This window comes from Moschus berezovskii, chromosome 24 (assembly GCF_049115385.1).
Source record: "Moschus berezovskii isolate FMDL1 chromosome 24, NW_MosBer_1.0, whole genome shotgun sequence".
NCBI classification, from domain to species: domain Eukaryota; kingdom Metazoa; phylum Chordata; class Mammalia; order Artiodactyla; family Moschidae; genus Moschus; species Moschus berezovskii.
The window spans coordinates 811,295-839,212 of record NC_142483.1 but is presented as its reverse complement, the minus strand read 5'-3'; the positions used below and the strand labels follow the sequence as shown (position 1 = coordinate 839,212).

At 59.9% G+C, this 27,918-nt stretch overlaps 1 protein-coding gene across 1 annotated transcript; it reads right to left on the bottom strand.

Annotated features, from left to right (window-relative positions):
* Nucleotides 1-13: 13 nt before the first annotated feature.
* CFAP100 (cilia and flagella associated protein 100) lies at nucleotides 14-27,918 on the bottom strand. The gene is given in 21 exon segments (XM_088831737.1): nucleotides 14-340; nucleotides 1,130-1,223; nucleotides 1,989-2,194; nucleotides 3,151-3,205; nucleotides 3,207-3,359; nucleotides 6,156-6,307; nucleotides 6,380-6,431; nucleotides 8,979-9,037; nucleotides 9,039-9,093; nucleotides 10,297-10,431; nucleotides 10,551-10,622; nucleotides 10,921-11,001; nucleotides 11,190-11,353; nucleotides 11,425-11,492; nucleotides 13,369-13,436; nucleotides 13,438-13,541; nucleotides 15,712-15,812; nucleotides 20,652-20,726; nucleotides 26,922-27,030; nucleotides 27,383-27,500; nucleotides 27,867-27,918. Coding segments are annotated over 19 exon segments (2,109 nt in total). The 5' UTR covers nucleotides 27,010-27,030; nucleotides 27,383-27,500; nucleotides 27,867-27,918.

The window sequence follows — 27,918 nt, the reverse complement described above, 5'->3', positions numbered from 1 at the left end:
CCCCTAACCCTTATCACTTCCTGGTTTGAGTGACAATGAGCGGAGACTGAGTTTGTTGCTGTGTCCGCCTCCCGAGACAGGCCTGGAGGCGCCCAAGCGACACTGCTTTTATTTCAGGTGAGTCCGAAGGCACAGCGTGGGCGGTGAGGGGCCCGTGCTGGCGTGCAGGCTCCGCCTCTGCTCCCCACGCCTCCGTCTGCTTCTGTTCAGCCAGCGGGAGGCCCGCACGCTCCGTGAAGAACAGCGGCTCCTCCCTGTCCCTGTCCATCAGCTTGTGCTCGGACTGCTCCGTGGTCTTCAGAGCGGGTGGCCGGGATCGGCACACTAGCCTCCTGCCCCGCTGCAGGGAGGGGACGCCGTGAGCCTGCACCCCGGCCTCACTGCACCTGGGCTGAGGCTGGACACCTGCCCTGAGCGCACGGGAGCCTGGGGCCCAGGCCCAGCCCAGCCTTTCTGGTGGCTGAGGTCATGTGTGGTCTGCGGACAGGCCAGGGCCTCCGAGAGGGCCGGGGTAGGGAAATCTATGTGGCCTGCACGCCAGGGTGCTGGCCCTGGGTGAGTCGGGGCAGGGGAGGAAGGAGGCACCCGGAAACTCGGGAGACGCCAGGCTAAAGGGACATCTCTCTCGCCACGAGGATCAGGAGAGACTCCGTGGGGTCCACGGAGTCAGGGTCAGGGTCAGGATCGGGACTCTTTAGGGACCGCAAGTCCAGCAGGCCAGTGGCTACTCCGGCCTGTACTCTGTGGGTGGGGGACGCAGTGGCTGGGGGACCCTCAATGAGTGAGGGGTGATGGCCTTGGCCTGGGGTCTGGCTGGAATGTAGGTGGGACCCCAGGGAGGCACTGAGCTGTGGGCACCAGTGCTCCTAGGGAGGGTTGGGAGGTTGCCCGGAGAAGTAGGTCCTCAGGGGCAGGTGGGGGGGAGCAGGCCTGAGATGGGGTCCCTGGCTCCACCCTGACATTGCTCTGGTGACCCGTCTCCCCACAGGACCCCAGCAAGTGTGTCTACAAAAGTGGGCGAGACCTGGCGGGTCTGCAGCCACGAGCCCTCCTGGCCACGCCCCCCAAAACCACCACCCCCCCTCAACACCGCCAAGCCCCGGGCCAGCCTCCTCGGGGCCTCGCTTACCTTCTTCTTGACATCGGCCTGGGCTCGCGCCTGTGCGCGCAGCAGTCACTCCTCCTGCAGCTGTTTCTGCAGCTTCGCCTTCTCTTCCAGGAGTCTGGGTGCAGGAAGGGCGAGGTTACCGACCAGAGGCCGGGAGAAGTCCACCAGCTCCTCCCCACGCAGCCTCAGGCCTCGGCGCCGCTCTGCCCCACCTCCTTGCTGGCTCTGGCCCTGGTTGCTTGGGAGGGCCTGGCTCGAGGCTCATCTCCCCCCGGAAGGCCCAGGTTCCTGGCTTCCCCTCCCTGGTCACTGATGCATTGCCACCTTGAAAGCCCAGGCCCCAGCAAGATCAGCAGTCCCGAGTCCTCCTGTCTGTACTTGAGGCCACCAAACCTTGTCCAGTGCCTGCCTGAGCAGGGTCTGGGGACCCAGGAGGAGAGCCCTTGTGTGGGAAAGACATGGCTGATCGCAGATGGCCGTGCCTCAGGACTCTGCTGGGACCGAATGACCCAGGTGGCCGGGAACTGGCCTGCACCCCATCGGGCCCACGGGGCACACCCTTCCTTGACTCCCCTTCGGCGGCTCTCAGGCCGGCCCTTTCCCTCCCCGGGCTCGGGCAGTATAGCTCTTTGCCCGCAAAGTGCCTCTCACTGTCCCTTCTCCTCGGCGGCTGGGTGCGGGAAGTGGGGGTTTGCCCATCACTTTGCTCCCGGGGTCCCTAAGGCCACCACATGCCTCTCCCAATGGAGGGACCTTTCCCACTGGGCTGAGCCTGTGGGGTGTGAGCCAGACACCCCCTCCCAGCGGGGAGCCCCAGGGTGTGCCCCTGTCCTCAGGGCCAGTCCAGAGCTGGTGGGGATGTGCAGGACCCCCCACGCACCGGAGGCGCCTCTCCTTCTCCTTGGCTTTCTCGGCCCGCTCGATGTGGGCTGGGGGCATGCGCTCCAGGTTCTCAAGCAGTTCGTCCAGCTGGTGCTCGATGGTGGCCAGCATCTGCACGGTGTCCAGGCTGGACTCCTGCTGGCCACCCACACAGTGCCCGTAGACGTCCAGCACCTTGCACTTCAGACTCTCCAGCAGCTTGTCCTGTGAGGTGGGCAGGCCTCCCTCCAGCAGGGCCGCATGGGCCCAGGCTGCCCCCATGCCTCAGCCAGCTACCTCCCGGGGCTCTGCCGAGCCGGCAGGGGGTGCTCGGGAAGTCAGGGGGCACAGAGCTAGACAGTCGGGCTTCTCTTGGGCAGAGGGCCACGCCCTGGGCCTCTGTGGTCAGCCAGATCCCAGGTCCCAGTGCCTACTGGGGCTCCTGCCTGGACACGGGGTGCCCACTGAGGCCCCGTGACCTACTCTGCCCCTGCCTTGCCCTCAGCTCCCCCCGGGACCACGTTCTGTGGCCTGCTTTCTGTAGTGCTGGGCTAGACGACCCCTCTCAGCCTGTTCTGATGTTCAGAAGACACAACACCCCTGTCCCCTGGGGTGGCTAAGAGGGAGGGGAGGGGGGCAGGGGGCACAGGGCACAGCTGATGCCCGGTAGTCTGGGGGTAGATGCCCGGCCCGCTCTCGGGGCTCCGGGTACTTGGCCCGGAAGGCAGGAGGCTCTCAACAGCAATCGAATGAACTAGGAAGCTGGGTGCAGGCCCTGGGCCCCTGGGCTCCGTGCTCTGAGTCCTCTCACCCTCCCGGCCTGGCTGGGGACGTGCCTGCCTGCCTCCCTGCAGGGTCACTTCCAGACGCACTGAGTGTTTAGGAAGCAGATGAGTTCACGGAAGGAAGGAGGGATGGAGGAGGGGTGGTGCGGAGCTGCCCATTCATGGGGCGTGAACACACGGCTGGTTCTGATCTGGGGCCAAGGGCCATGTCCAGTGGTGCCCGTGGGTCAAGCCCAGAGCCTGGCGAGTGGCAAGGACCACGGCAGCCGCGGAGAACTATGTACCTCCGGGCTGGCTCTCCCGCAGTGTAGGCCCCTCTGGCGGGGATGACTCCACCCTCCACTGGGGCTATGGCCACGTGCCCACCACTGCCATCTGCCCATCCAGGGTCCCTACCTCCTGATCACGCTTGAACTCGCCAAAATGGAAGACGCGGGCTTTGAGCTCCAGCTACGGCCATCTCCTTCTCCTTGGCAATGAACGTCATCAGCGTGGCGATCCACTGCTTCAGCTGGTTCACCTCCTGGTCCCTGAAGGGCAGCAGCACCGCTGAGCCTGCTGGCCCTGCCACATGCTGAGGGCCAAGAGCCCCAGCCTCAGAGGCCCTGGTGAGACACAGGGGAAATCTAACATCTTTAACAATCCACGCTAAAAAAAAAAAAAGGGAAAACCCAAACCTGCCTTATTGAGGTATAGAATTCACCATAAAATTCTTTCGAAATGTCCAATTTTTTTCATGACCATCGTAATCTAATTTCAGGACAGTGTCATTACCTGGAGAGAAGCCCCCGGTCACTCTCGCCCACCCCCTCCACTCCGTCTCTCCTGGACGTAAACACGGAGCCCCGTGGCGTCTGTCCCTCTGTGTCTGGCTCTTTCACCCGGCACTGTGTTTTCAGGTCTGTCTCTCCTGTTAACATGCCTGGTCAGAGCCTCGTTTCTTCTTACAACCACTGTGGTCCACCACGTGGGAGACCAGGCTTTGCCAGAGTCATTCTTCAGTGGACATTAGGCAGTTTCTACCTTTAATCTCTTGGGAACAATGCTGCTGTGGACGTTCACTGGACAGGGTTTTCCGAGCCCAAGTTTTTAATCCTCTTAGGGGCTTCCCTGGTGGCTAAACTGGTAAAGAGTCCGCCTGCAATGCGGGAGACCTGGGTTTAGTCCCTGGGTTGGGAAGATCCCCTAGAGAAGGGAAAGGCTACCCACTCCAGTATTCTGGCCTAGAGAATTCCATGGACTGTGTAGTCTATGGGGTTGCAAAGAGTCAGACATGACTGAGTGACTTTCACTTTCACTAGGAATAGGATTGCAACAATCACCTTTTATATGAAACATATTAATTTTTTCTTAAGTCTGTCATGGCAGACATGCATTGTCTGCTGGGGTTTCTGGAGCAGAAACCCTGGCTCTTATAATTGGCATGGGTCTGGCCAGTGTGGGCAGCGGCATGCCAGTCCTGACCAGAGTGAGCAGGACACTAGTCGCTCAGCCAGCTGTGCCTGTAGGGTCTAGAGGTGCCCCTTTCCCTACGGTGGCTCTGAGGCTCCGCCCAGGTGAACAGAACCACCGACATTTTCCTGTGTTTAGGCAAAGTGCCACGGTAGCGGCTCCTTTGCCCTCTGTCATGAGCACAAGTGCCGGGGTATAGGCCTCCGCCCCCTGGCAGCCCTCCAGGATGCAGACCCATGGCTGTGGGGCTGAGGCCAGGAGCCTGAGTGTGAGGGGGGCGGAGATGGTCCAGCCAGCCCTCCCAGGCTTTCAGAGGCGGGTGGCCAGGTGGACTACCTGCAGCTCACACACACCCTCCCTCAAGGCCTGGGCCCTTATGGGAGGCAAGCAGGGCACCCAGGATAAGAACAGAGGCTGGACCTCCCCTCAACCCTGAGTGTCCGCTGCAGAGTCAGTGGCGCATCTCCCAGTGGTGCATGACTGCCAAGAGTCCAGCCTGCTCCTTAGAGCTTCCTCTGCGTCCAGTGCCTGGACACGAGTGACCCTGCAGCCAGCGCCCATTTTACATGGACCAGATGGGGGGGGGGGCAGGTAATTGTGTTCTTCTATTTCTTTCCCAGGTGTTTGGGATAAAAAGACACCTTTTCCCCACTGTGTGTGCGCTCAGTCACACCCGACTATTTTTGACCCCAGTCCAGTCTTTTGGACTGGAGCCTGCAAGGCTGCTCTGTCCATGGGACTCTCCAGGCAAGAACACTGGAGTGGGTACCTGTTCCCTTCTCCAGGGGCTCTTCCCGACTCAGAGATCGAACCCGAGTCTGTTGTACCTCCTGCACTGGCAGGAAACACAGTCTTTCCTGAGACCTCGTGTTTCAGCATTATTCTGGAGACTCTTGGTAGGAAATTATCCAAGGCAGGATGTTGGTCAACAGAACGTGAGCACACAAGCGGTCAGAGCTGTGAGCTGGCTCCACCTCAGGACCTTTGCATGCGGTTCCCTCTTCCCCCAAGATTCCCTGTGGTGTCCCATCACTCAGGAAGTTCATGGCTGAAAGGCCACCCTCCCTGGGAGCCTCCCCTGCTCTCTCCCATCTGCCGCCAACCTCCACTTCAACCTCCTCCTCATAGGACCCTTTACCCCTAGCATGTGTTACTACCCACAAGGCAAATTTGCGTGCCTCGAAGTCGGCTCCCCTGGGCTGCCAGCTCATGGGGCAGGGTTTACCTTATTTATGAAGGGCCCAGACCCCGGCCTGACCCAGAGTGGGTGCTTACTCAAGGTTCGGGAGTAAAGCGGTGATCCCCTGCTCCCAGCTGGCCTCACCTGGAGGCAGACGCTGCCCAAACAGGCTAATAAAACTGACGCCCCTTTCTGTTCCAGAAAACTTACTCTGAGCCAACGATGGGCAGGAAACACTACATGACGAAGGCTGGAGAGTCAAGTATCTTGGATCATACTACTACTATTAAATAACAAGTAACAATGCCAATCATTATAATCATTAGTAAAATAAATGCGCGTGTGCTCAGTCGCTTCAGTCATGTTGGACTCTACAACCCCATGGACCGTAGCCCACCAGGCTCCTCTGTCCATGGGATTCTCCAGGTAAGAATACTGGAGTGGGTTGCCATTTCCTCCTCCAGGGGATCTTCCCGACCCAGGGATGGAACCCGCAGCTCTTGCATTGCAGGCAGATTCTTTACTGCTGAGCCAATAAGATAATCATTACAGAACCACCTTGGGCGGTGTCCGTGGAGAGGCCCCCTTCCGACTGCAGGCTGCTCCAGGGTGGGGAGAGGTCAGTCCCTCAGGGTTCCACCCACCTGGCCCACTCTGAACCTCAGCTCCAGGCCCAAGAGTACACAGCCTCTCCCCAGAGCCGGCAGTGCCAGCACCATGGACAGGGCAGGGTGGGCCACCCGGCCGCGGAGCCCTGCCTGAGACCTACATGCAGGTTTGGGTGTTCTTCAGAGTGAAGCTCAGCTCCTCCAGGGCCTCCTCCATCTCCTGGGTGTTCTGGACCAGGAACAGGTTCTGCTCCTCCAGCTTTGTGAAGACGTCGAGGAGCTGCTGCGGGTCTGTGAAGCATAGCTCCAGCTCCTGCAAGCAGAGCCGGGTGAGGCCCCGGGTCAGCGGGCTCCGCCCCGCAGCCCCGTGGGAGCAGGCACTCACCTCCCCATCATCGCTGTCGAGGTCGTCCTCCACAGGGAGGGTGGAGCTGGACCTGCGGGGACACGGGGTCGGGGCCTGGGGCACCTTCCCAACCAGCCCTCATCCCATCCTCTGTCCCCCCGGCAGCCGAGGCCATGGCCTCAGCCTCCTGTGGCCCCGGTCACACCACGCCCGGTCAGTCCCTCTCACTCTGGTTAGAATAAAGCGCGGCTCCCGCCTTGAGGCTGCCAGCCCCAGAAGCTCCTTCCTGAGATCCAGGAGCCAACCCGACCTCAGACCCACGGCTCCCACTGCCAGGCCCCTCCCTGGTCCCCGCTCTTTCCCTCCCACCTGGGCCTTCCCTGCCCCGCTCCCTCCTTAGCATGTGTCATCGCTGGCCCCTCTCACAGCTGCTGTGACACACCACACGTCAGGGACCTTGCTGGACATGCACGGCCCAGTGGCCACAGGGAAGGCTGTGAGGGCTGCAAGCACTGGGGGACCTGGCCAACCTCAGTCCTGCATCCGTCATGCCTCCCAGCCTGCACCCTGTATGGGCACGCAGGCTCTGCCGCCCCCGGAGCTGGTGAGGCCGGCTTGCAGCTGCAGGAGGCTGGGCCGAGACCTCCGAGACCCCAGCTCAGCCTTCCTGGAGCGCAGAGCTGGCGTCACAGGGCCCCGCCGACGGCGAGGACACCGCCAGGCCTGTGCCTCAGCCTGTGTGCACGCCGACTTTACTCTGCGACCCCGTGGACTAGAGCCCACCAGGCTCCTCTGTCCGTGGGATTTCTCAGGCAAGGAGCTGGTGAGGCCGGCCTGCAGCTGCAGGAGGCTGGGCAGAGACCTCCGAGGCCCCAGCTCAGCCTTCCTGGAGCGCAGAGCTGGCATCACAGGGCCCCGCCGATGGTGAGGACACCGCCAGGGCTGTGCCTCAGCCTGTGTGCACGCTGACTTTACTGTGCGACCCCGTGGACTAGAGCCCACCAGGCTCCTCTGTCCGTGGGATTTCTCAGGCAAGAATACTGCGGTGGGTTGCCGTTTCCTCCTCCAGGGGATCTTCCCAGAACAGGCACTGAACCTGCATCTCCTGCCCTGGCGGGCGGATTTCCCATCTGAGCCACCAGGGGGCCCCACGCACACAGATGCCACCGAATCGGCACACGAGAGCCCTGCCGTCAGAAAGCCAGTCACCTGCCCAAGGTCACTCTTGGCCTGGAAGGCACCCTTCTGAGACTCCTTCTTCCAAGAGGACACAGCCTGGGGCCAGGCTGGACTCTACCTCTGACTCGCCCTCCCAGCCAAGTGCCTTGTGCGGCCCGCGACCTGCCCAGATGTGCACGGTGGCCGTGGTCACGGGGCTGGCAGGCAGAGGGCCCAGACCTCTGCTTCCAGGGACTTTCCCTGCTGCCAGGAGCTCCAAGGCTGAGGGCACCTCGCCAGAGGAGGCACACACATCCGATCCCGGAGCTGGAGACCACAGCCCGGCATGGAGGGGTTACGGGGACCAAAGCTGACCTCTGCACGTGCCTGTCCTGTGCGCTTGGTGACCCGCCACATGCACCACAAAATCAGAGAAAAAGGTACAAGACCCAGGTCTGATTGTGTCGGCATCCTGCCGAAACTCCCTGGCCTCTGCAGCCCCGGACCCCAGGGCGGGGACTTGAGGCAAGGCCAGGGTCAGCCCTGCCTGGCTGCCAGGCACCCCCGCCCCTCCGCACCTTGTGGGGTGCCCACCCGGAGAGGCTGGGGTGCACAATGACTGTGCTGGACGGGCAGGGGGCCCCGGAGGCGGCGGTGGGGCAGGCGTGTCCTGCGGTCAGTCATCACGGCGTGTGTGTGTGTGTGGGCGCGGGGGGGGGGTGTCAGGGAATCACAGGAAGACATTCAGGACAGGGCCCAGGGCGGCTCGGTGGTCCCCGAGGGGGTCTTGCAGGGGGCTACGGGGTGAGTCACCAGAGCTGGATCTGGTCGGTTGGTCTGTCCCTTACCGTGTTTTGCATAAGACTTGAAAATAACTGTCATAATTAAAGTTTGGGATATTTTATATGAAAATCCAGACACTTCCTGCTTCCCTTTCAAGGTTCAGAGGCTCTGCCAGCCCCCTGGCCAGCACTCTGGACTCTGAGAGTCCGGGCAGGTGGGTCCTCTCCGGCTGCCTCCGCCATGCACCTTTGACTGTCCCAGCAGCACCCGTGTGGGTCACCCCAAGCTCAAGTTCACCAAATCACACGAACGTGTCTGCTCAGGAAACACCTCGATTTTCAGGCTTACGTTTAACTCTAGACCCTCCAGGCTGGACACAGCCCTTCCTCAGCCTCTTCCCTGTTCCAGGCACTCTGAGCTGGTGCCACTGGGGGCCGCTCCCCAGCAGGCCAGTCTCCTCCATCACCCCTTCCCCATGCCCACTCACCTTTTGGACTCCACCCCGCGGGGCACGCTGGGCAGGGTGCCCTGCTGCTGGCTGACGGTCATGGACAGTGCCTGGCACAGCCGCATCACTTGCAGGAGCCTGGCAGGCTTCTTGGGGCTCTGCCCCTCTGGTGGAAGCAGAGGGGGGCTGTCCACCTGCCCATCCCCACAGCCCAGAGTGGGGCCCCTCCAGCCAGGGGCCTCCACATACCTCTGGAGCTCAGCTTCCCCCTGGTCTCCAGTCATGTGGGAAGCCAGGAGAGGCTCAGAGGTCCCAGGCACTTGCCCGTGGTCTCCCCAAGCGGTAGGGCTGCTCGGAGAGCTGGCTGACGACCTAACAGAGTGTGTGGGCTGAGCAGTGGGGGTTGGGGGGGCTCTGGGGGATGGAGAGACCTGGGGGGGGTGGGGGGGTCTGGGGGATGGAGAGGCCTGGGGGGTGGGGGGCTCTGGGGAATAAGAGGCCTGACCCGGGGGTGGATACTCTGGAGAATGGGGAGGCCTGGAGGGGTGTGGGGCTCTGGGGGATGGGGAGACCTAGGTGGGTGGGGGGCTCTAGGGGATGAGAGGCCTGACCCGGGGTGGATACTCTGGGGGATGGGGAGGCCTGGAGGTGGGGGGGGCTCTGGGGGATGGGGAGACCTAGGGGGGTGGGGGGCTCTGGGGGATGAGAGGCCTGACCCAGGGGTGGATACTCTGGGGGATGGGGAGGCCTGGAGGGTTGTGGGGCTCTGGGGGACTGGGAGACCTAGGGGGGTGGGGGTCTCTGGGGGATGAGAGGCCTAACTCGGGGGTGGATACTCTGGGGGACGGGGAGGCCTGGAGGGGTGTGGGGCTCTGGGGGATGGGGAGACCTAGGGGGGTGGGGGGCTCTGGGGGATGAGAGGCCTGACCCGGGGGTGGATACTCTGGGGGATGGGGAGGCCTGGAGGGGTGTGGGGCTCTGGGGGATGGGGAGACCTAGGCGGGTGGGGGGCTCTGGGGGATGAGAGGCCTAACTCAGGGGTGGATACTCTGGGGGACTGGGAGGCCTGGAGGGGTGTGGGGCTCTGGGGGATGGGGAGACCTAGGGGGGTGGTTGGCTCTGCGGGATGAGAGGCCTGACCCGGGGGTGGATACTCTGGGGGATGGGGAGGCCTGGAGGGGTGTGGGGCTCTGGGGGATGGGGAGACCTAGGGGGGTGGGGGGCTCTGGGGGATGAGAGGCCTAAATCGGTGGTGGATACTCTGGGGGACAGGGGAGGCCTGGAGGGGTGTGGGGCTCTGGGGGATGGGGAGACCTAGGGGGGTGGGGGGCTCTGGGGGATGAGAGGCCTGACCCGGGGGTGGGGCTCTGGGGGATGGGGAGGCCTGGAGGTGCGGGGGCTCTGGGGGATGGAGAGGCCTTGGGGGGGTTCTGGGGGGATGGAGAGGCCTGGGGGGGTGTGGGGCTCTGGGGGATGAGAGGCCTGACCCGGGGGTGGATACTCTGGGTGATGGGGAGGCCTGGGGGGAGGCTCTGGGAGATGGAGAGGCCGGGCCAGTGGACACGGCTACACCCGCCCCTCCCTGCTCCCTTTGTCCCCCACTGAGGGCAGCCCCAGGCTCTCGAAGGCCTCCACTGCCTCCGTGGCCTGTTTCAGAGCCGAGCGCTCCTCCTCCTGCTCCTCCAGCCGCTCCCGGGTGACACTTCCGGCTCGTACAGGAAGTCCTTGTGGACCTTGTGGTGACACTTCCGGCTTGTACCGGAAGTCCTGTGTCAGAGCCGAGCGCTCCTCCTCCTGCTCCTCCAGCCGCTCCCGGGTGACACTTCCGGCTCGTACAGGAAGTCCTTGTGGGCCTTGTGCTGCTGCAGCGCGTCCTCAGATTCGGAGATTCCGCTGCACCCGGGAGGGGACAGGCGAGGTCAGGCTCCATCCCTGGGCCCCTCGGAGGGGAGGCAACCCGGACCCTGCACGCAGGAGAGAGGGCCGGCCTGCGGGGCAGCACCGCTCAGTCCCCAGGTCACCGCCACTCCCGGGGCAGAAAGGCCTCGGGGTGAGCCCTGCCCCGTGTCCTGGCCTCGGTCACCCGCAGGGCCTGGGCTCCTGGACATGATCGGGGTGCAGAGCGGTGTGCTGCACGGAGTTTCCTGGGCTCTGGGAGACATGGCGGGGCCCGTGCGCCCCCTGAACTCACCTCTTGATGTTCATGATCTGGGTGGTCAGCTCATGAATCTCCAGGATCTTCTCCATCTTGGCTTTGGACTCCTTGTCAGCCCTGGGGGCTGGGGGCGGAGGGGAAGGGGCTCAGGGGAGTGTCCACACTGCCTTCGGTCAGGGCTGCAAGCGGGGGAGCTGCCAAGCAGGGGCCTGAACTGAGGGCAGGGGTCCGTCCACGGCCGCTGCAGGTGGGCTGGGGGAGTGGTGGGCATGCAGGCCTGGGCCAGGCCCGAGCGGGGGGCTCACGTTTGCAGCGCCTGCACAGACCTGCGGTCGTTCTTCCTGAGAAACTCGTCGAACAGGGCTGCGTCCTTCTCCAGGAACATCTCTGCCCGCTGCGACTCAGCTTCCTCCTGGGCCGCCAGCCTCTCCAGTCGCTGGCTCTCGCTCCGCTTCATATCCAGGGCATACTGAGGGCAGGAGTGGCATCATGCGGGCCCCACGGGGACAGGGCGCGGGGCCCACGGGGCAGCCGGCCTACCTGGATGAGAAGCATCTGCCGGTTCCGGTCCATGTAGCTGTTGATGTCGTTGGGCTCCAGCTTCTTTTCTGCAGCGAAAGGCATGAGGCATCTGGGGGTGGGCGGGCAGTGGGAGCAACCCCCCCAGGCAGTGGCTGGGGACCCGCGAGCCAGGCGGTCCTGAGGCCTGGGTCACAACAGGGACCGCGACGGAGCAAGCTCCGCCTCCAGGCTGTGCAGATACAGAGCAGTCTCCATGGCTGGAGTCTGGCCAGGTGGGAAGTCCTTCCTTGCATCTGACTTGAGTTGCTGTTGCTTGTAGCACCCTTCTCCCTAGAATGAGGCTCTGGACAGCCCACCCTGGAAGTTTCACCTGGCTGGATGTCATGGTGAAAGGTCTATTGGCCAGGACAGTAACAGGAAGGGGTGGTGAGAGAGAAAACAAGGCAGCAAGAGCTCTAGTTGGGGCGCCCTAAGCCTCCAGCAAGGCTTTCCAGGTGGCACTAGTGGTAAAGAATCCACCTGCCAAGGCAGGAGATGCAAGAGACACAGGTTCGATCCCTGGGTCGGGAAGATCCCTTGAAGAAGGAAATGGCACCCCACTCCAGTGTTCTTGCTGGGAAATCCCATGAACAGAGGACCCTGGTGGGCCACAGTCCATGGGGTCACGAAGAGTCGGACACAACCGAGCATCTGAGCACACGCACAAGCCTCCAGAGGCTAAGTCCATCCTGGCAGGGTTCAGCCGGGTGGGAGGAAGCTGGGGTGGGCATCAGGGCCGCCTTCTGGAACACAAGCAGCGAGGCATCGCAGTTGGGGTCAAGGCCCACGGGGCCTCTTTCCCGGCCTTTCTGAGAGCATGGGCTGGGGCGCCCCCGCTGTGGATGCAACTGTGGGCTCTTGGCCTTGTCCTTCAAACCCGCTCCTTTCCAGAAGGACATGCTATGGTCCAGGAGGCCTGATTTAAGTCGAGACGCCTGGCCTGGCCGTCCTGAGCTCCTCAAGGAAGTCAGACCTGCTGGGTCCAGTCTTGTCCACTTAGATGCCCCCTGTGGCTCCCGGGTCTTAGCAATAACAGGCGGTGGAGGCAGAGATAAGACACAGGCAGAGCTCCACAATTAACATAACAAGCCTCGGTGTCAGGGGCGGAGGCTGGGGTCTCTCCATGTTCACATTCAGGGCCCCGGTAGTCCAAGGGGTCCAGGACCCTGACCTCAACTGGTCCTTTAAGCTTATTGGTTTATAGTTCATTGGTAGAACACTGATGCATATGTTTAGTACTCTAGACTTCCTTGTTTTGTCCCTCAGTCGTGTCCGACTGTTTGTGACCCCATTGACTGTAGCCCACCCACCAGGCTCGTTTGTCCACGGGATGCTCCAGGCAAAACTACTGGAGTGGGTTGCATGCCTTCCTCCAGGGGATCTTTCCAACCCAGGAATCAAACCCGGGTCTCCTGTGTTGCAGGCAAATTCTATACCATCTGAGCCACCAGGGAAGCCCTTCAGACTTCTAACAGGTGATGAAAATAACAACAGCTCACACACACAGCTCCCTTTCACTACACGCAGTGAGTGAAGACCTGAATCCCAGGACCCACGAGGCTAGTGATCAGCAGAAGAGGCAGCAGCGGGACACGCTGACTTGCCCAGGACAGATGAGCCGAGTGAGACGCCTCATCTGACAACAGTCAAGCCTGCGCTCACGGTGCAGGTCAGCACTCTGACTGCACACAGCACCAGGGTTCAAAGGCTGCTGGTTGGCAGTGCATCTGGAACTGATCTTTGCGACCTGGGAGGCAGAGGTCGGGCATGAAGAGGACCCGTTGCCCCCCACCACACACACACACACACACACACGCCGCACCACAACCCCGCATGGCTCAAGCCCTCTAAAAGTGCTGCTCACACAGGAAGGGCGAAGGCGGGCCTGGGGACCGGGGCTGGGGACCACAGGGTGGGGTGCACCTCAGGTCATGGCGAGCTTCCAGGCCACCTGCTCGTGGAAGCTGCGCAGCTGCTCAGCCCGCTCCTCCATCTTCCTCCAGCTGCAGCTCACAGCGCAGGCTGGTGTGCTTGGCAGACACCTTGGACGAGTAGGTCATCTTCTCACGCACCCGCAGCTTCTTCTGCTCCCGGTCCTGCGGGAGGCAGGCGGGAGGGCAGGGTTGGGTGGGGATGGACAGACCGGGCCCGGCCCCTCCCCGCTGCCTGTCCCGTCAGGTGACAGGCACAGGCAGAGGCGCACACCTGGAGGGGTGTAGGGGCCTGCGCATGTGCCCTATGCAGGGGGAAGCGCTAGGGGTGACGGGCATCTCCCTGTGGAGAATGGGATGCAGGCAGGCAGGGTGCCAGAGGAACTGGGGAAGCCTGGTCAGATGCGATTCCAGTCCAGGGGTGCAGGGACATGCTCACTGCCTCATCTGTCTGAAGCTCACACTTAAAACCACATGTCTTGGGCTGTGATTTCTAAATCTGACAAACCAAGGCTCAGAGAAGCTGGATCTTCAGAGTTTCCAAGTTTGATAAGGAAGCTTGCTACTTACTGGGGGTGACCTGGGGCTGGGGGTCACTGGGGATTGCAGTACCCCAGCCCTTCACTTGGGGAGTCTCAGGTTGGGGGGGGCTTTCTTCCCGGTGGCCTAGTGCCCACCCCTCCTGCCACCCAGGCCCTGAGGATGTTGCTGGCTCGAGCCTGCATGCGGCTTCCCCTGGTCAAATCCAACATCCCACTGGTCCTGCCAGTAACAACGCCTGTTCCCCTCTAATGTGTGGTGGGCCCTGATTTGTGTGTCCTGGTGCAATAAAACTGGGAAAGTGTCACCAGCGAGGATTCCAGTGGGAAAAGGTCTGCAGTTTGAAGGCACTGGGAGGCTCCTCAGTGTGAGCAGGCTGGGGCTGTGCTGCGGGGGCGGGGTGGGAAGGGCGGGCAGGGGGCCCTGAAGGAAGGCAGAGGGTCCCTGAGGCCAGTCCAGGCTGGGAGAAGGAAGTCCAGGCTGCGCCGCTGCTGGATGAAGGGGAAGTGTGTCAGTGGGGGGGTGAGTGTGTGCATGTATGAGTGTGTGAGTGTACACGTGTGTGAGTGTGTGCATGTGTGTGGGTGTGCATGTATGAGTGTGTGCATGTGTACACGTGTGTGTGCATGTGCGTGGGTGTGCTTGTATGGGTATGTACATGTGTGTGAATTGCGTGTGTAAGCATGTATGAGGGTGTGTGTGTGCATGTTTCTGGGTGAGCATGGATGAGTGTGTGTCTGCATGAATGTGTGTGAGTGTACACGTGTGTGTGCACATGTGTGCGGGTGTGCATGAATGTGTGTACGTGTGTGAGTGTGTGTGGGTGAGCATGGATGAGTGTGTGTGAGTGTGTGCGCTCATGTGTGGGGGTGTGCACACATATCTGTGTGTTTAAGAGTGTGTGAGCATGACAGTGTGTGTGCACGCGTGTGTGGATGCACTGCCTCAAGCACCTCTCAGACTGGCTCAGGGTCTGCCGCCCCTCCATCCAGGCGGGAGGTGGGAGCATGACTGGCACCCCGTGGAATCCTGATCAGGTCTGGGGTAGAGCCGGAGGGCCTACCTGTTCCCGAGTGTCCTTGGTTCTGGTCTGGGTGGCAGAGGCAGCCTCTGCCTGAGGAATCTCAGAGGCTGAGCCCTGAGCTGGGGGTACACAGGCAGCCCCTGAGGGAGCCCGGGACACTGGCCACGCCTGTGCCTCTGACCACGTGTCCCAGAAACATGGCCCACTGGGTGAGTCCCCTCAGCCTGGAGGGGTGAGGTCCGTCATGCTGCAGGGCAGTGGAGGGGTGGACTAGCTGGGCACATGGGGGTGCAAGAGACTCTGCTAGCGTGCAGACACAGCGTGTGCTGGGGGACAGGGCTGATCCTGGGCCTCCTAAGCACTGCAGAGACACAGCTGTGTGTGCACACACGCAGTGTGTGCACATGTGTGTGCATGTGTCTGGCCCCCAAGAAGTCCAGTGAGAGAGGACTGTGCAAGGTTAGAGCATTCGGGGTCTCCTAGGGCCTGGGGGTCAGGGAGGGTGTCGGGAGGGGATGGCGTCTATACCAGGTTCCGCAGAAGATAAGACACGCTGGCTAAGGCTCTGGGACAGACACTCCCTGGGGGCCCCCGTGACAAAAGCCCAGGAATGGCGGTGGTGAAACTGGTACAAGAGTAGGATGAGAGACCTGAGGCCAGGCGGAGTTGAGGAGGCTTCCCAGGCGGTGTGAGCCATCGGCTGTCCTAGAGCCAGAGTGCCGGGGAACCAGCGCTCTGGCCGAGGCAGGCAGGCTCCCCCCAGATACTCACCGAGAGAGACTTGTTCCGCTCCTGTTCTCTGAGCAAGAAGAAGTCCACGTCCCCAGACATGTGGAAAGGATTCGCTGGCTGGTCAGGAACATTCTTGGACGCTGGGGAGGGAGAGGTCCCGTTGGAGAACCAGGGGCGATCTGTGCCTCCAGGGTCCCGGTGTCCCCGCTGCCCAGCAAAGGAGCGCCCGCGAAAGCAGACGCGAACGGCAGACGCTCTCTCGGATCCAGCTGTGCCTGCAGTCCGAGCCTGGACCTCCCAGCTCTAAAACTTCCCTGCCTGGTTTAGCCTGTTTAGCTTCTGTCCCTGGCATCTGAGAGACCGTGTGAACACAGACCTCCCTGTGTCTCAGATATTGCTACACTCCTGGCCCTCTGTCCTCGCGTTTAGTCTCAGGAACCCTGAGGCCATAAGGAAGAGAAGTTCCGCCTGCCCTTTGTAAGCGATGCAACCGGCTGACCCTGGCGGGTGCGGCACCCGCCTGCAGGAGGAGCCAGAGGCCAGCACAGCGGCTGTGTCCTCAGGAGCCTCCGGGAGCAGCGAGGGCAGAGCGCCTGGATGCTGGGGAGGCTGGGGCTGCCAAGAACCCCAGTCCTGTTGCCCCCACCCAGGCATAAGGGAGATGTTCCCACAGCCCAGCTCACCAGGTATCAGAGAAAATGGAACCCAGAGGGCTCTAACCTAACGGCTTAAAAATATGATTGCTTTCCTACTACCCTCGATTTAGAAGAAACAGGGTTCATCATTAAAAAAAGTATCTTCAAATTAAAAGGAAATTTGTATGTGCTCAGTCATGTCTGACTCTTTGCGACCCATGGACTCTGTCCGTGGGATTTCCCAGGCAAGAATACAGGAATAGATTGGCTGTTTCCTTCTTCAGGAGACCTTCCTGACCTAGGAATCGAATTTGCGTCTCTTGCATTAGCAGGCAGATGCTTTACCACTGAGCGGCCAGGGAAGCCCAGGAATCATTAAACTAAGGAGACAGACAACCAAGTAGAAAAGTGGGCTGAAGGCAGGTGCTTCATAGCAAAGAATCATCAATGCCTGTAAACAGAGCTCGTCCCCCTCACTGGTCACGGGGAACACGGGATGCTAACACATGCCCAGCGGCATGCCAGAAAGGTAACCCAGAAAGGAAGGGCTGGTGCCCAGGGCTGGAGCGGCGCGAAGTGACCGGAGCCCTCACACCTGGTGGTGGGCTGTGAGCTTGTACAGTCATTCTGGTAGATGTTCAGTGACAACTTCTAAAGTTTAACATCCCAGCAGCAGTTCCAGTCCTCCTGGTACGCGCGGGGGGAACAGCCTCAGAACAGCAGATGGTGGACGAGCAGGAGGACGCGGAGCCCATCTCTCCCCACAAACGCATCGGCGATGCACGTGTGCAAGGAAGGGTTGTCACAGAGCACCCGCTGGACCAGCCAGGCCCTTAGACACCTAAAAGGGTCCCACGCGGCCAGCAGGACGAAAGAAGGAAGGGAGGGGATGAGCGACAGGACCTGTGCTCTGGGGGCTGAAGGGAGGGGAGCTCCTGCCGCCAGCGAAGCCCCGTCCCCAGTGGGGGGATGAACAAGGACAGAAGGGGAGCGTCAGGGGCTCCAAGGGTGCCCGGCAGCCGGCCGGTGGCAGGCAGGCTGTGGCTTTTCCAGTGGTCACGTGTGGATGTGAGAGCTGGACTATAAAGGTGCCCAGCAGCCGGCCGGTGGCAGGCAGGCTGTGGCTTTTCCAGTGGTCATGTACGGGTGTGAGAGCTGGACTATAAAGGAATCTGAGCATGGAAGAATGGATGGTTCTGAACTGTGGTGCTGGAGAAGACTCTTGAGAGTCCCTTGGACTGCAAGGAGATCCAACCAGTCCATCCTTAAGGAATTTAGTCCTGAATATTTATTGGAAGGACTGATGCTGAAGCTGAAACTAATACTTTGGCCACCTGCTGCGAAGAACTGACTCATCTGAAAAGACCCTGATGCTGGGAAAGATTGAAGGTGGGAGGAGAAGGCAACAAGAGAGGATGGGATGGTTGGATGGCATCACCAGTTCAATGGACGTAAGTTTAAGTAAACTCCAGGAGTTGGTGATGGACAGGGAAGCCTGGTGTGCTGCAGTCCATGGGGTTGTGAAGAGTCGGACACGACTGAGTGACTGAACTGAACTGAACTGATGGGGACAGCAGACCATCATCCATCCTCGGGAGAAAGGAGGGAAACGTTCTAGATGGCAAACGGGGTGGAGGCTGTACACAGAGTTGTACACATTTATCAAAATGGATAAAACTGTAACCTGGAGGTTTGTCATTGCACTGCATCGGAATGGTACCTCAGTGAAGACAGACAGACAAGCCACAATGCAGGCCCCTGGCCCTTAATGTCACAGGAATGGTACCTCAGTGAAGACAGACAGACAAGCCACAATGCAGGGCCCTGGCCCTTAATGTCATGCTCAGCTCAATGCAAGCATCATGGGTAGAAGAAACTGGTGGGTGAACAGCTGGGGTCGGCAATGCGGGATCAGGCTGAACCCAGGGCTCCCAGGTGGCTCCCAGGGAGGCAGCTGAAGGCACACAGCCCACCGGGAAGGGGTGTGTGCACACACAGGCAGACACAGGTTCTCTCAGGCACCCTGGTTAACGCTGAGCCAGAGGAAATGCAGGACCCACAGACAGCCTCAGTGACACCTCCAGGAAGTGAACAGACGTGCTCACCACAGGGTCATGCTGTAGGGTTAGTAAGACCACGTCCCCACCAGGCAAGCACAGAGGGCGAAAGGGCACGGAGGCTGCTCTGCTCGGTTAGACAAGACTGAAGGTGCTCAGATCTCAACTGACTCTGGAGGAGAACAAGTCTTCTGTGGGAAGACGTTCCTGAGACAACCGGGAAAGTCTGACGATGGCCTGGTTATCTGCTGCTGGGCATGAGAAAGGTCCTGATATTTGAAAAATGCACACTGGAGGAATGAAATAATGTCTGGAGTTTATCCTGGCAGCATCTGTAGCAACGTGGATGCAACCAGCGATGATCACAGGAAGTGAAGTCAGAAAGAAAAAGACAGACACCTTATGCTATCCCTTAGACGTGGATGCAACCAGCGATTATCACAGGAAGTGAAGTCAGAAAGAAAAAGACAGACACCTTACGCTCTCCCTCAGACGTGGATGCAACCAGCGATGATCACAGAAGTGAAGTCAGAGAGAAAAAGACAGACACCTCACGCCGTCCCTCAGACGCGGCGCCTCACATTCGCCACAGGGGCCTCCCTGGGGTCCAGCGGCTAAGTCTCTGTGCTGCCAATGGAGGGGGCCCAGGTCTGACCCCTGGTCAGGGAACCAGATCCCACACGCCGCAACTGAGGGTTCACACGCTGCCAACTAGAGACCCCGCATGCACAATGAAGAAAAAGCTCTCGTGTGCCCAGCTAAAGCCCAGTGCAGCCAAAACAGGGCTTCCCAGGTGGCACGAGTGGTACAGAACCCACCTTACAATGCAGGAGATATAAGCGACGCAGGTTCGATCCCCGGGTCAGGAAAATCCCCTGGAGGAGGCAATGGCAACCTACTCCAGTATTCTTCCCTGGAGAATCCCATGGGCAGAGGAGCCTGGCGGGCTACAGCCCATGGGGTCGCAAAGAGTCAGATATGACTGAGTAACACTTTCACTGTACAGCACAGATAGTCAATATCCTGGGATAAACCATAATGGAAAAGAATATAAAAAAGAATGTATATATGTGTATAGCTGAGTCACTTTGCTATATAGCACAACAGAGTAAATCAACTACACTTCAAAAGAAACAACAAATTTTGAAACAGTAAAATATTCTGCCAAAGAGAAAAAAAGAAAGAAGAAGGACAGGTGAAACAAACATGGCTAAATCTCGTCTGCTTCCGATCTGGTGATGAGCACACGAGTTCACTGACCTCCAGTCTCTACTTCTAGGCAGGTTTGGGTTTTGATAAGTAACAGCAGGAGGAAGTGGGCGTGGGCAGGGTGGACGGGGAAGCCCAGCCCCAGGGTTGGGAGCTTGGCCAGAGGACAGGCTCAGGCAACATGCTCAGAGCTGCACACTTCTGCAGGAGGAGCAGACTGGCTTGTGGGGCCGGGCTGGGGGTGGGGACAGCCAAGGAACCAGGAGGGAGTCCAGGAAGCCAAGGCATGGAGGACACAGCAGGGCCCAGAGGACAAGGCATGTGCTGCCAGATGCATCCCTTTCTATCTCCTAACAGGCAGTGACCTTGCGACTCACTGAAAAGCTACATTTCTCAGCTTCCCTTGCAGATACTGATGGCCCCACAACAGATGGAGTGTGGCAAGAAACTGTTGGTGGGGCTTCTGGGGAAGATCTTTTCCCACGGATGGCTGAGTTAGCCTTTCCCTTTCCTCCTTCTCCCTGTCTGGAAGCAGATGTGATGGCTGGAGCTGCCACAGCCATTTTTTGACCAGGCAACAACCTTGTGGTTGAAAGACCCGAAAGTAAAGATGGTGTAGCAGAAAGACTTAGAACCTGGTCACCTGGAAGATTTTGTAGGACTGCTTCTGGTAGAGCTCACAGAGCCCTGGCCTGCCTCCCACACATTACTGGAGGAAAACTAAATCCTACTTTGTTGCTTGCTGCTGCTGCTAAGTCACTTCAGTCGTGTCCGACTCTGTGTGACCCCATAGACGGCAGCCAACCAGGCTCCCCCGTCCCTGGGATTCTCCAGGCAAGAACACTGGAGTGGGTTGCCATTTCCTTCTCCAATGTGTGAAAGTGAAAAGTGAAAGTGAAGTCGCTCAGTTGTGTCCAACTAGTAGCGACCCCACAGGTTTCAGTAATGCAATTTCTAATGAAACAGAACCTTTTCTCACTGTCCTTCCCACCAGAAGCTACATCTGAGGACATCTGGGGCCTGAGGGTGAGCACTTGCCTCCCACTGATGGGACGTGCACTCCCAGGTCCAGAATTACCTTTGCCTTTTTTCGCATGCTGCTTCTTTTCTTCAGTGACTGAAGAACTATTGTCCATAGATTCTGGGCCATGCTCTGGGGAGACACAAAGTGACAGCTACAGCAAAAGACTCAGCAGCTTGTGAGAGCTGTGCACATGGCATCAGGCCAGGGAGACTTCAGAGGCTCCAGCCCTGGGGTCTCACCTGCCAGATGACCCTTAGCTCCCACACCTGCGATGATTATACTGACTTTGCCAGGAAGTTTTGAGGACTGAGCAAAAAACGGGCCACAAAAGTTCCAGCGCACGTGCCTGACCCATGACGGCAGCTTGTGACTCCCGCTGGGCACCCCTCCCCTTTGCTCCTATGGACAGAGCAGGATGGTTTTTCACAGAGGCCACAGGCTCTGAGCCTCTGACACCTGCCCAGCCAACCCTTCTGCTAGGAGCCTCCTCAGGCCTCCAGGGGTGCAGCAGAAGACGCGGAGACCCTTCCCTGCCGTTCCCCTGTTGGCTGACACCACGGTGCCTCCTGAGGCGGGCAGGCAACAAAGCGAGAGCAGGTGGGTGGCTGCCGTCACCCGCCAGTCACGGGGTCTGTGGAGATGACCCCACATCAGCAATGGATTCCCTCAACGCTCCACAACTCACCACACATCCCCCAGGGGCCCTATAGAAGCCTGGAGCTCAGCCACATCGGTGCCTCGCACGTCCCCAGATGCGCAGCCAGGCCCTCCTCCTCCGCGCAGAGCCTGTCCGCAGCAGCCCCCACGGCCCCCCGGCCCTGAGCCCTGAGCCCAGCCCGCTGTGCAGGCTCCTGGTCCCTCCTCGAGGTGACTTTCTCGCCGCCATGGTGCTTGTCCACACGCCCTACCTTCATCTGGGTTCGTCCCAGCACCTCCCCCATGCCCGCCTGTCCAGGACAGCAGGAGCTCACCCCACCCAGGCCTCCCTGGGTCAGCTCTGGAGCGGTCCCCACAAGACTTGGGAGATGCTGCTGCTTCTCGGTAACCGAGGAAACTGAGACACGGGAGGTGGGCTCGGACAGCACAGGTGCGACGCCCCTCTGCCCCAAGCCCCTGGGCACTCCTGCCCTCCAGAAACTCCCATGACCCAAGTGCCACAGGAGAAAGGCGTGGGTCTGTGCTCCTCGTTGGGGCTGCTATCTGGGTTGGGTTTTCTCCAAAAATAAATCAATAAATAAAATTTGTAAGAAAAGATTTCCTAAGACTCTGGCTCCAAAGCAAGAGAAGGGGTCCCGTTTCTAAACTCCCACCAAGACGTGGCAGGGAAGTGGCTGCAGCCTCTGTGTGGCCCTTCAGCAAGCAGACAGCCCAACTTGGAGGACGATCCTTGCTGTCCACCCTGGTGTTTCCAAGTGCAACTAGCTCTGCTCGCCGCACAAGAGCCCAGTGAAACTGAGAGACGAGAGACTTGAATCAGGGAGCTGGCAGATCGAGGAGACGGTAGCTAGCGCCTCAAAATAACCATCTCGTGGGCTCTCGAGAAGACCCTGATGCTGGGAAGGCAGGAGGAGAAGGGGATGGCAGAGGTTGAGATTGTTGGATGGCATCACCCACTCGATGGACGTGAGTTTGAGCGAACTCTGGGAACCAGTGATGGACAGGGAGGCCTGGCGTGCTGCAGTCCATGGGGTTGCAGACAGTCGGACATAATTCAGTGAATGAACAACACAATGGGGTCTGGACGCCGGTTCTCTCATAGATCAGAGACGGCAGGAGATGAGGAAGCAACGTGAACAGGCCATCAATCTTGCAAACATCTCCTAGAATGGCAAGCCCCAGGCAGGGGGGTGTGTCATCCATAGGTGGACAGAGTTCTGAACAAAGGCACTTAACAGTCAGGCAGAGGGGCAGGATTCTCTGAGGCAGGCCGTTCTGTATGATTATGATAGCAAAAGTGACAGAAAGTGAGTCAAACAAACAGTTCCAACATGGAGTCAGAACTGACTTCTTCCTGCTACACTGGCACCAGCAAGCCACGCCAGGAACTCAGGCCGCCCTCCCACTGCTGCTGGACCGGAGGCTGGAGGCTGGTAGCCACACCACAAAATGCCAGAATCCCCCGAAATCCCCCCGCCTCGGCATTAACTTCTCTCCTGGAAGCTGGGGAGGTCCTGTCCCAGGTTCTGACAGCGCCTGCCTGCTGGAGAGTCGTTTTGGTGGAGAGACTCACTCCCGGGTCTTCGTGCTTGGTCATCGCCCACGACATCACCCCTTTCCTGGATATCCATTCTATTCAGTGCCATCCTGAATGGAACTGCCCCTTAGCTCCCAAGTTGGACTGTTCATGGCTGGAATATGGAAACACAACTCACGTTTGAGTATTGACCTTGTGTTCTCCTGTGCTGCTGCATTCATTAATGAGCACACAGAGCTTCCTCAGGGCTTCTCCACATACAGGATCACGTCATCTGTGATCTGCTTCTTCCGTCCCCGTCTAAACGCTCTAGCTGAACTCAGCGTGGCATTGGAAAGCAGTGGTGGAAGGTCCTGACCCTTGGGGAAAGCTTGTTGCTGCTGCTAAGTCACTTCAGTCATGTCCGACTCTGTGTGACCCCATAGACGGCAGCTGACCAGGCTCCGCCATCTCTGGGATTCTCCAGGCAAGAACACTGGAGTGGGTTGCCATTTCCTTCTCCAATGTGTGAAAGTGAAAAGTGAAAGTTAAGTCGCTCAGTCGTGTCCGACCCTTAGCAACCCCACGGACTGCAGCCCACCAGGCTCCTCCATCCATGGGGTTTTCTAGGCAAGAGTACTGGAGTGGCTTGCCATTGCCGGGGAAAGCTTGCAGCCTAACAGAATTTCATTGTGAGCTTTGGGGTTTTGGAAAAGACAGCAGCCTTACAGGCAAACAGAGAGCCCCCAGCCCTCAGGCAGATGACAGTCTAACTGCGGGGGGAAGGGGCCAGGGCGACTAGAAGATAAAGCTGGGGAAGGAGGGTGGGGAAGGTGTGGGCGCCCCAGGAAAGCCCTGGATGATGGAGCGGGGAGGTGGCTCACTGAGTAAGCTCGTGCGGGGGTGGGGGGGCACTCTGTGCAGGGACTGCCTGGTCTGTCCGAGAAGCAGAGAGGAGAGCAGCAGGTCACGCTGCCCCAAACCCTCTGAGAGCAGGCCTGAATCTGTGCCCTTGACCTCTGCACTCCAGCACAGTGCCAGGTACAGAGCAGGCGCGCCCACAGGCAGCCGCCAGCCCGGGCTTCGGACAGCCCGGTTCTGCAGCTCCCCAGACTAAGGCTGGGTCACTTAAAACCATGTTCCCTAAATCACCAAATTAAAGGACCGCATCCAGCCCCACCCCTACAGTCAGCAGTGGATGGAAGGGACCTAACCCTAACCCTAACCCTAACCGCATCCAGCCCCACCCCTACAGTCAGCAGTGGATGGGGGAAGGGACCTAACCCTAACCCTAAATCACCAAATTAAAGGACTGCATCCAGCCCCACCCCTACAGTCAGCGGTGGATGGGGGAAGGGACGCCTACATGCGGGGCGGGAGCATCCCCAGCGCGCAGGTGCAGACATGGGGGAGCACACCCCGCCCCCGACCAGCCTGCTCAGGTTAGACCCTGGCAGTGAGCTTCCTTCACCAGGAATGACCCCTCGCCCTGCCCAGTCTCGCCTTCGGGAGATACCACCATCCACTCAGTGATCACTCCCTCCCAATCCACCCCTGGACCCAAGAGGCTCAGGCGGGTTCTGGCCTGGATGTCAGGAGCCCCCAGAGACAGGGGGACCAGCCACAGGCCGAGTCTCCCAGAAGTAGGGGTGCTGCAGCCCTGCCCCCACCAGCCCTGCCTGGGAAACCTGGGTTCCACTCTGGTGTGCCCAGCCCCTCTGCCAGGCCAAGCTCCCCACCGAGGTCCTCTGCCCTCAACGCCAGGGCACGGACTAGCCATGTCTCGATGGAGCTGTGGCCATTTCTCCCCCCGATTCCCGCTCAAGGTGGGAGGAATGGTGCCCAGTCACACACTCTAGACCTGGGCTGTCTCCATCATCCCAGCAGAGCCAAACGGCCCTCCCCTTGCCCACAGGGCCCCACACACGGGCCCACAGTGGCCTCTGTCTCTTCCTCCAGCACCTCACCTCATCCCCAGCTCATGGCCCAGAACACCCTCCCCTCTGAGAATGGAGTATTTTCCGCCACATCAATAAACAAGGAAGTCACAGTCTGAAGTGACTCCTGCCCTCCAGGGCACCCAGGAAGGAGAACAATACCTGTGATCCCAGGGCGCCAGTGCCAATGGAAAAGGAAGGACACTGGCCCCAGGGAGGCGGCAGGCACGTGAAAGGAATGATTTCAGCGAGCCCAGACTCTTGCATCTCCCCACACTTGAAGCGCTAACTTCCCTAACCCGGGCTCTCCGGTTTCTTTCATTAACACTAACCTTTGGCTGTCAGGGCTCCCTAACCTGCGCCCAACCTGCAGGACTTCTGCAGCCCGCCTCCTCCCTCCCCTGCTTGTCGCAGTTCTCACTGTTTCTCCCAGGCGCGAAGTCCTACAAATTCACACTGAGCAAAACATAACTCAACTTTTGTGTGTGCTCAGTCAGGTCTGAGTCTTTGCGTCCTCGTGGGCTGTAGCCTGCCAGGCTCCTCTGTCCATGAAACTTCCCAGGCGAGTCTATTGGAGTGAGCTGCCGTTTCCTACTCCAGGTGATCTTCCGAACTCAGGGGCTGAACCCGCACCTCCTGAGTCTCCTGCGTTAGCAGGCGGTTCTTTACATAAATTTTCTGTGTGCTCAGTCAGGTCTGACTCTTTGCGTCCCCGTGGGCTGTAGCGTGCCAGGCTCCTCTGTCCATGAAACTCCCCAGGCGAGTCTATTGGAGTGAGCCGCCATTTCCTACTCCAGGGGATCTTCTGAACTCAGGGACTGAACCCGCACCTCCTGAGTCTCCTGCGTTAGCAGGCGGTTCTCTACCACGAGGAAGCCCAAGTATCCCCAGGGAATGAAACATAATTCCGAACTTGTAGGTTGTGAATACTGTTTCCGTCAACAGCACCATTATGTTGCATCGTTCTGTGTGAGCGCATTTAGAGTTATTTTGTTATCTGTAAACATTTCAAAGCTATCTTTTTTCTGGGAACCCCAGTTCAACCTTTCTGCATTTTTCAGTTTACTCCGGAGCAGAGCGGATGAGAAAGAGGGAGGGCGTAAAGCACACAGTGTAAGAGGGACAGCCATGGACAGCAGCCGTCAACAGAGACTGGTGCCCGCACAAGTGGAAGCGCCTTTGCTGGAAGCACTGGGTTTACAGGAGCTCAGGGTTTGATAGGCAGCAGTCTGCACAGCATCTGGGTTGATGGGGAAGAAGGCACAGGGAGCGTTTCTGTTGTGTGGCCATTGGTGTGAGAAAAGGACAGGCTGGATTTGTGTGGATGTGTGCAACGTGTGAGCACGGCGGGCGTCAAGCTTGGAGGGAGAGAGAACACAGCGGAGCCTCCAGGAAGGCGGAGTTTCACACGGGGGCTCTCAATGCCCTTTGGAATCGGAAGCTCAGGAACAGTAAACCAAAGCAGAGGGTGTGTGGCCAGTTCTGCCCCTCAGCCCCGCAGCCACGCCCGGGGCCACTCAGCGGGAGCCCGGGGAGGAGGTGCGGGCCTCCAGCGCGGGGGGCTGGCCAGCAGCTGAGGCTGCAGGAAGGCTGAGCGAGCCCCACCTCCACTGCAGCATCCTCCTCGAGGCCTGTCTTGGGGTGAGCTGTGTTCCCCCCTCAAATGAATGCTTTTGAAGATCTGAAGTCCCAACGCCCGGAACCATAGCATGCAACCCTGCTTGAAAAGAGAGTGGCTGCAGATGTAACTCTGGTGAGGTCACGCCGGGCGAGTGTGCACAGCCTTAACAAGAAGGGGAAATAACGGACACACACGTCGAACTCGAGGATGGAGTGAAGGTGAGGCAGAGACCAAGGCGGCGCTTCTGCCGATCACCACCAGAGGGCGGCAGCACACCACCGGAAGCTGCGCGCGCACAGGGCGCAGGGTCCCCTCCTGCCTCAGAATGGAAGCATCCCTGCCCGGGACTCGAGGTCCCGCCAGCTGTGAAACAATAAACTCTGGGGGTTAAGCCCCAGGCTGGGGTGGGGTTTGGCTAGAGCAGCCCTAGGGATTACAGCATGGAGTTTCTAGGGGAGTTGGCAAAGCCTGTGATTTCCGGTCCGTCGCCTGGCTTAGAATCGCTGTCGCCTCGACTCCAACTTGAACCCGCCGCCCCAGGTCCCCTAAGGCTGCCTCTGACGCTGCGCAAGCCCTCCCAGCCCGGCACTTACTGTTGAAAGTGACGCTCTTGGAGACCATAGGAGGCAGGATCTCCGACATCGGCGCCGAGGAGGAAGCGTGCACTGAGAAACCTGACATCGGCTCGAGGAGACTCCCGGCCTGGGGAGAGACAGGGTCTGAGGCGGGTGGGTCCAGCCCGCAGCCCGCAGCCCGCAGCCCGCCCTCCGCCGACGACCGCTGAGAACAGCGGGCACCTGCCCAAAGCTCACCAGGAGGACACTTGCAGCTCCGACCCGCAGCGCCTCCCTCCTCTGCCCCGCGTGCTTCCAGCAGCCCAGGGCTGGTGCTGCCCGCAGAGCCGCCCACCCACCGCCAGCCCGAGCCTCGGCCCCTCCCACCCTCGCCCAGCGCTCAGGCCCTCCCCTCCCCAGAAGCATCTTCCCACCACCCCATCCTCTTCCCTTTAACCAGTGTCCAAGAGCTGTGGATCCCTTTAACGACGGTCGATTACCTAATTCCCCCAGAATGTAAGCTCCCTGAGGACTGGGGGAGGCACTCACTGGCGGCTCATCAAGCGTTCCGCCCAAACGTGGCGCTTATTTTCACTATTTGCGGAGCTAGTCTGCATTCTGCAGAGGAGGAAACAAAGTGGCAAACTGTCCAAAGTCACACAGACAGGAAGGGCCGAGGCTGGGACTCCTGCCCGAGAGTCCTTGACTCCAAAGCTTGCACCCTTCCAGCCGCATGCTTGCTGCAGCCTCCACGAAAGGAATCGGGGTACTCGGCTTGTAGCAGGGCCGGGCCTCCCCACACCCACTCTGGCCCGTCCGGGCGTGTGGCGAGGGTGCATGGGCCTGGAGGGAAGAGGGGTTGCTAGACGGCTGGCTATGCGATGAGAAGGAGCAGGGAGCCTTGCGACAGGGGCTTGGAAGGGCGCGCGAGGTGTCCGCCCCGACCCCACCCGTGTCTCCCGCCCAGGCCCCGAGCGCACCCACCGGCTCCGCACGCCGGCGCTCGCTCCGAAGCCTCTGAGTTGCTGCCCCCGGG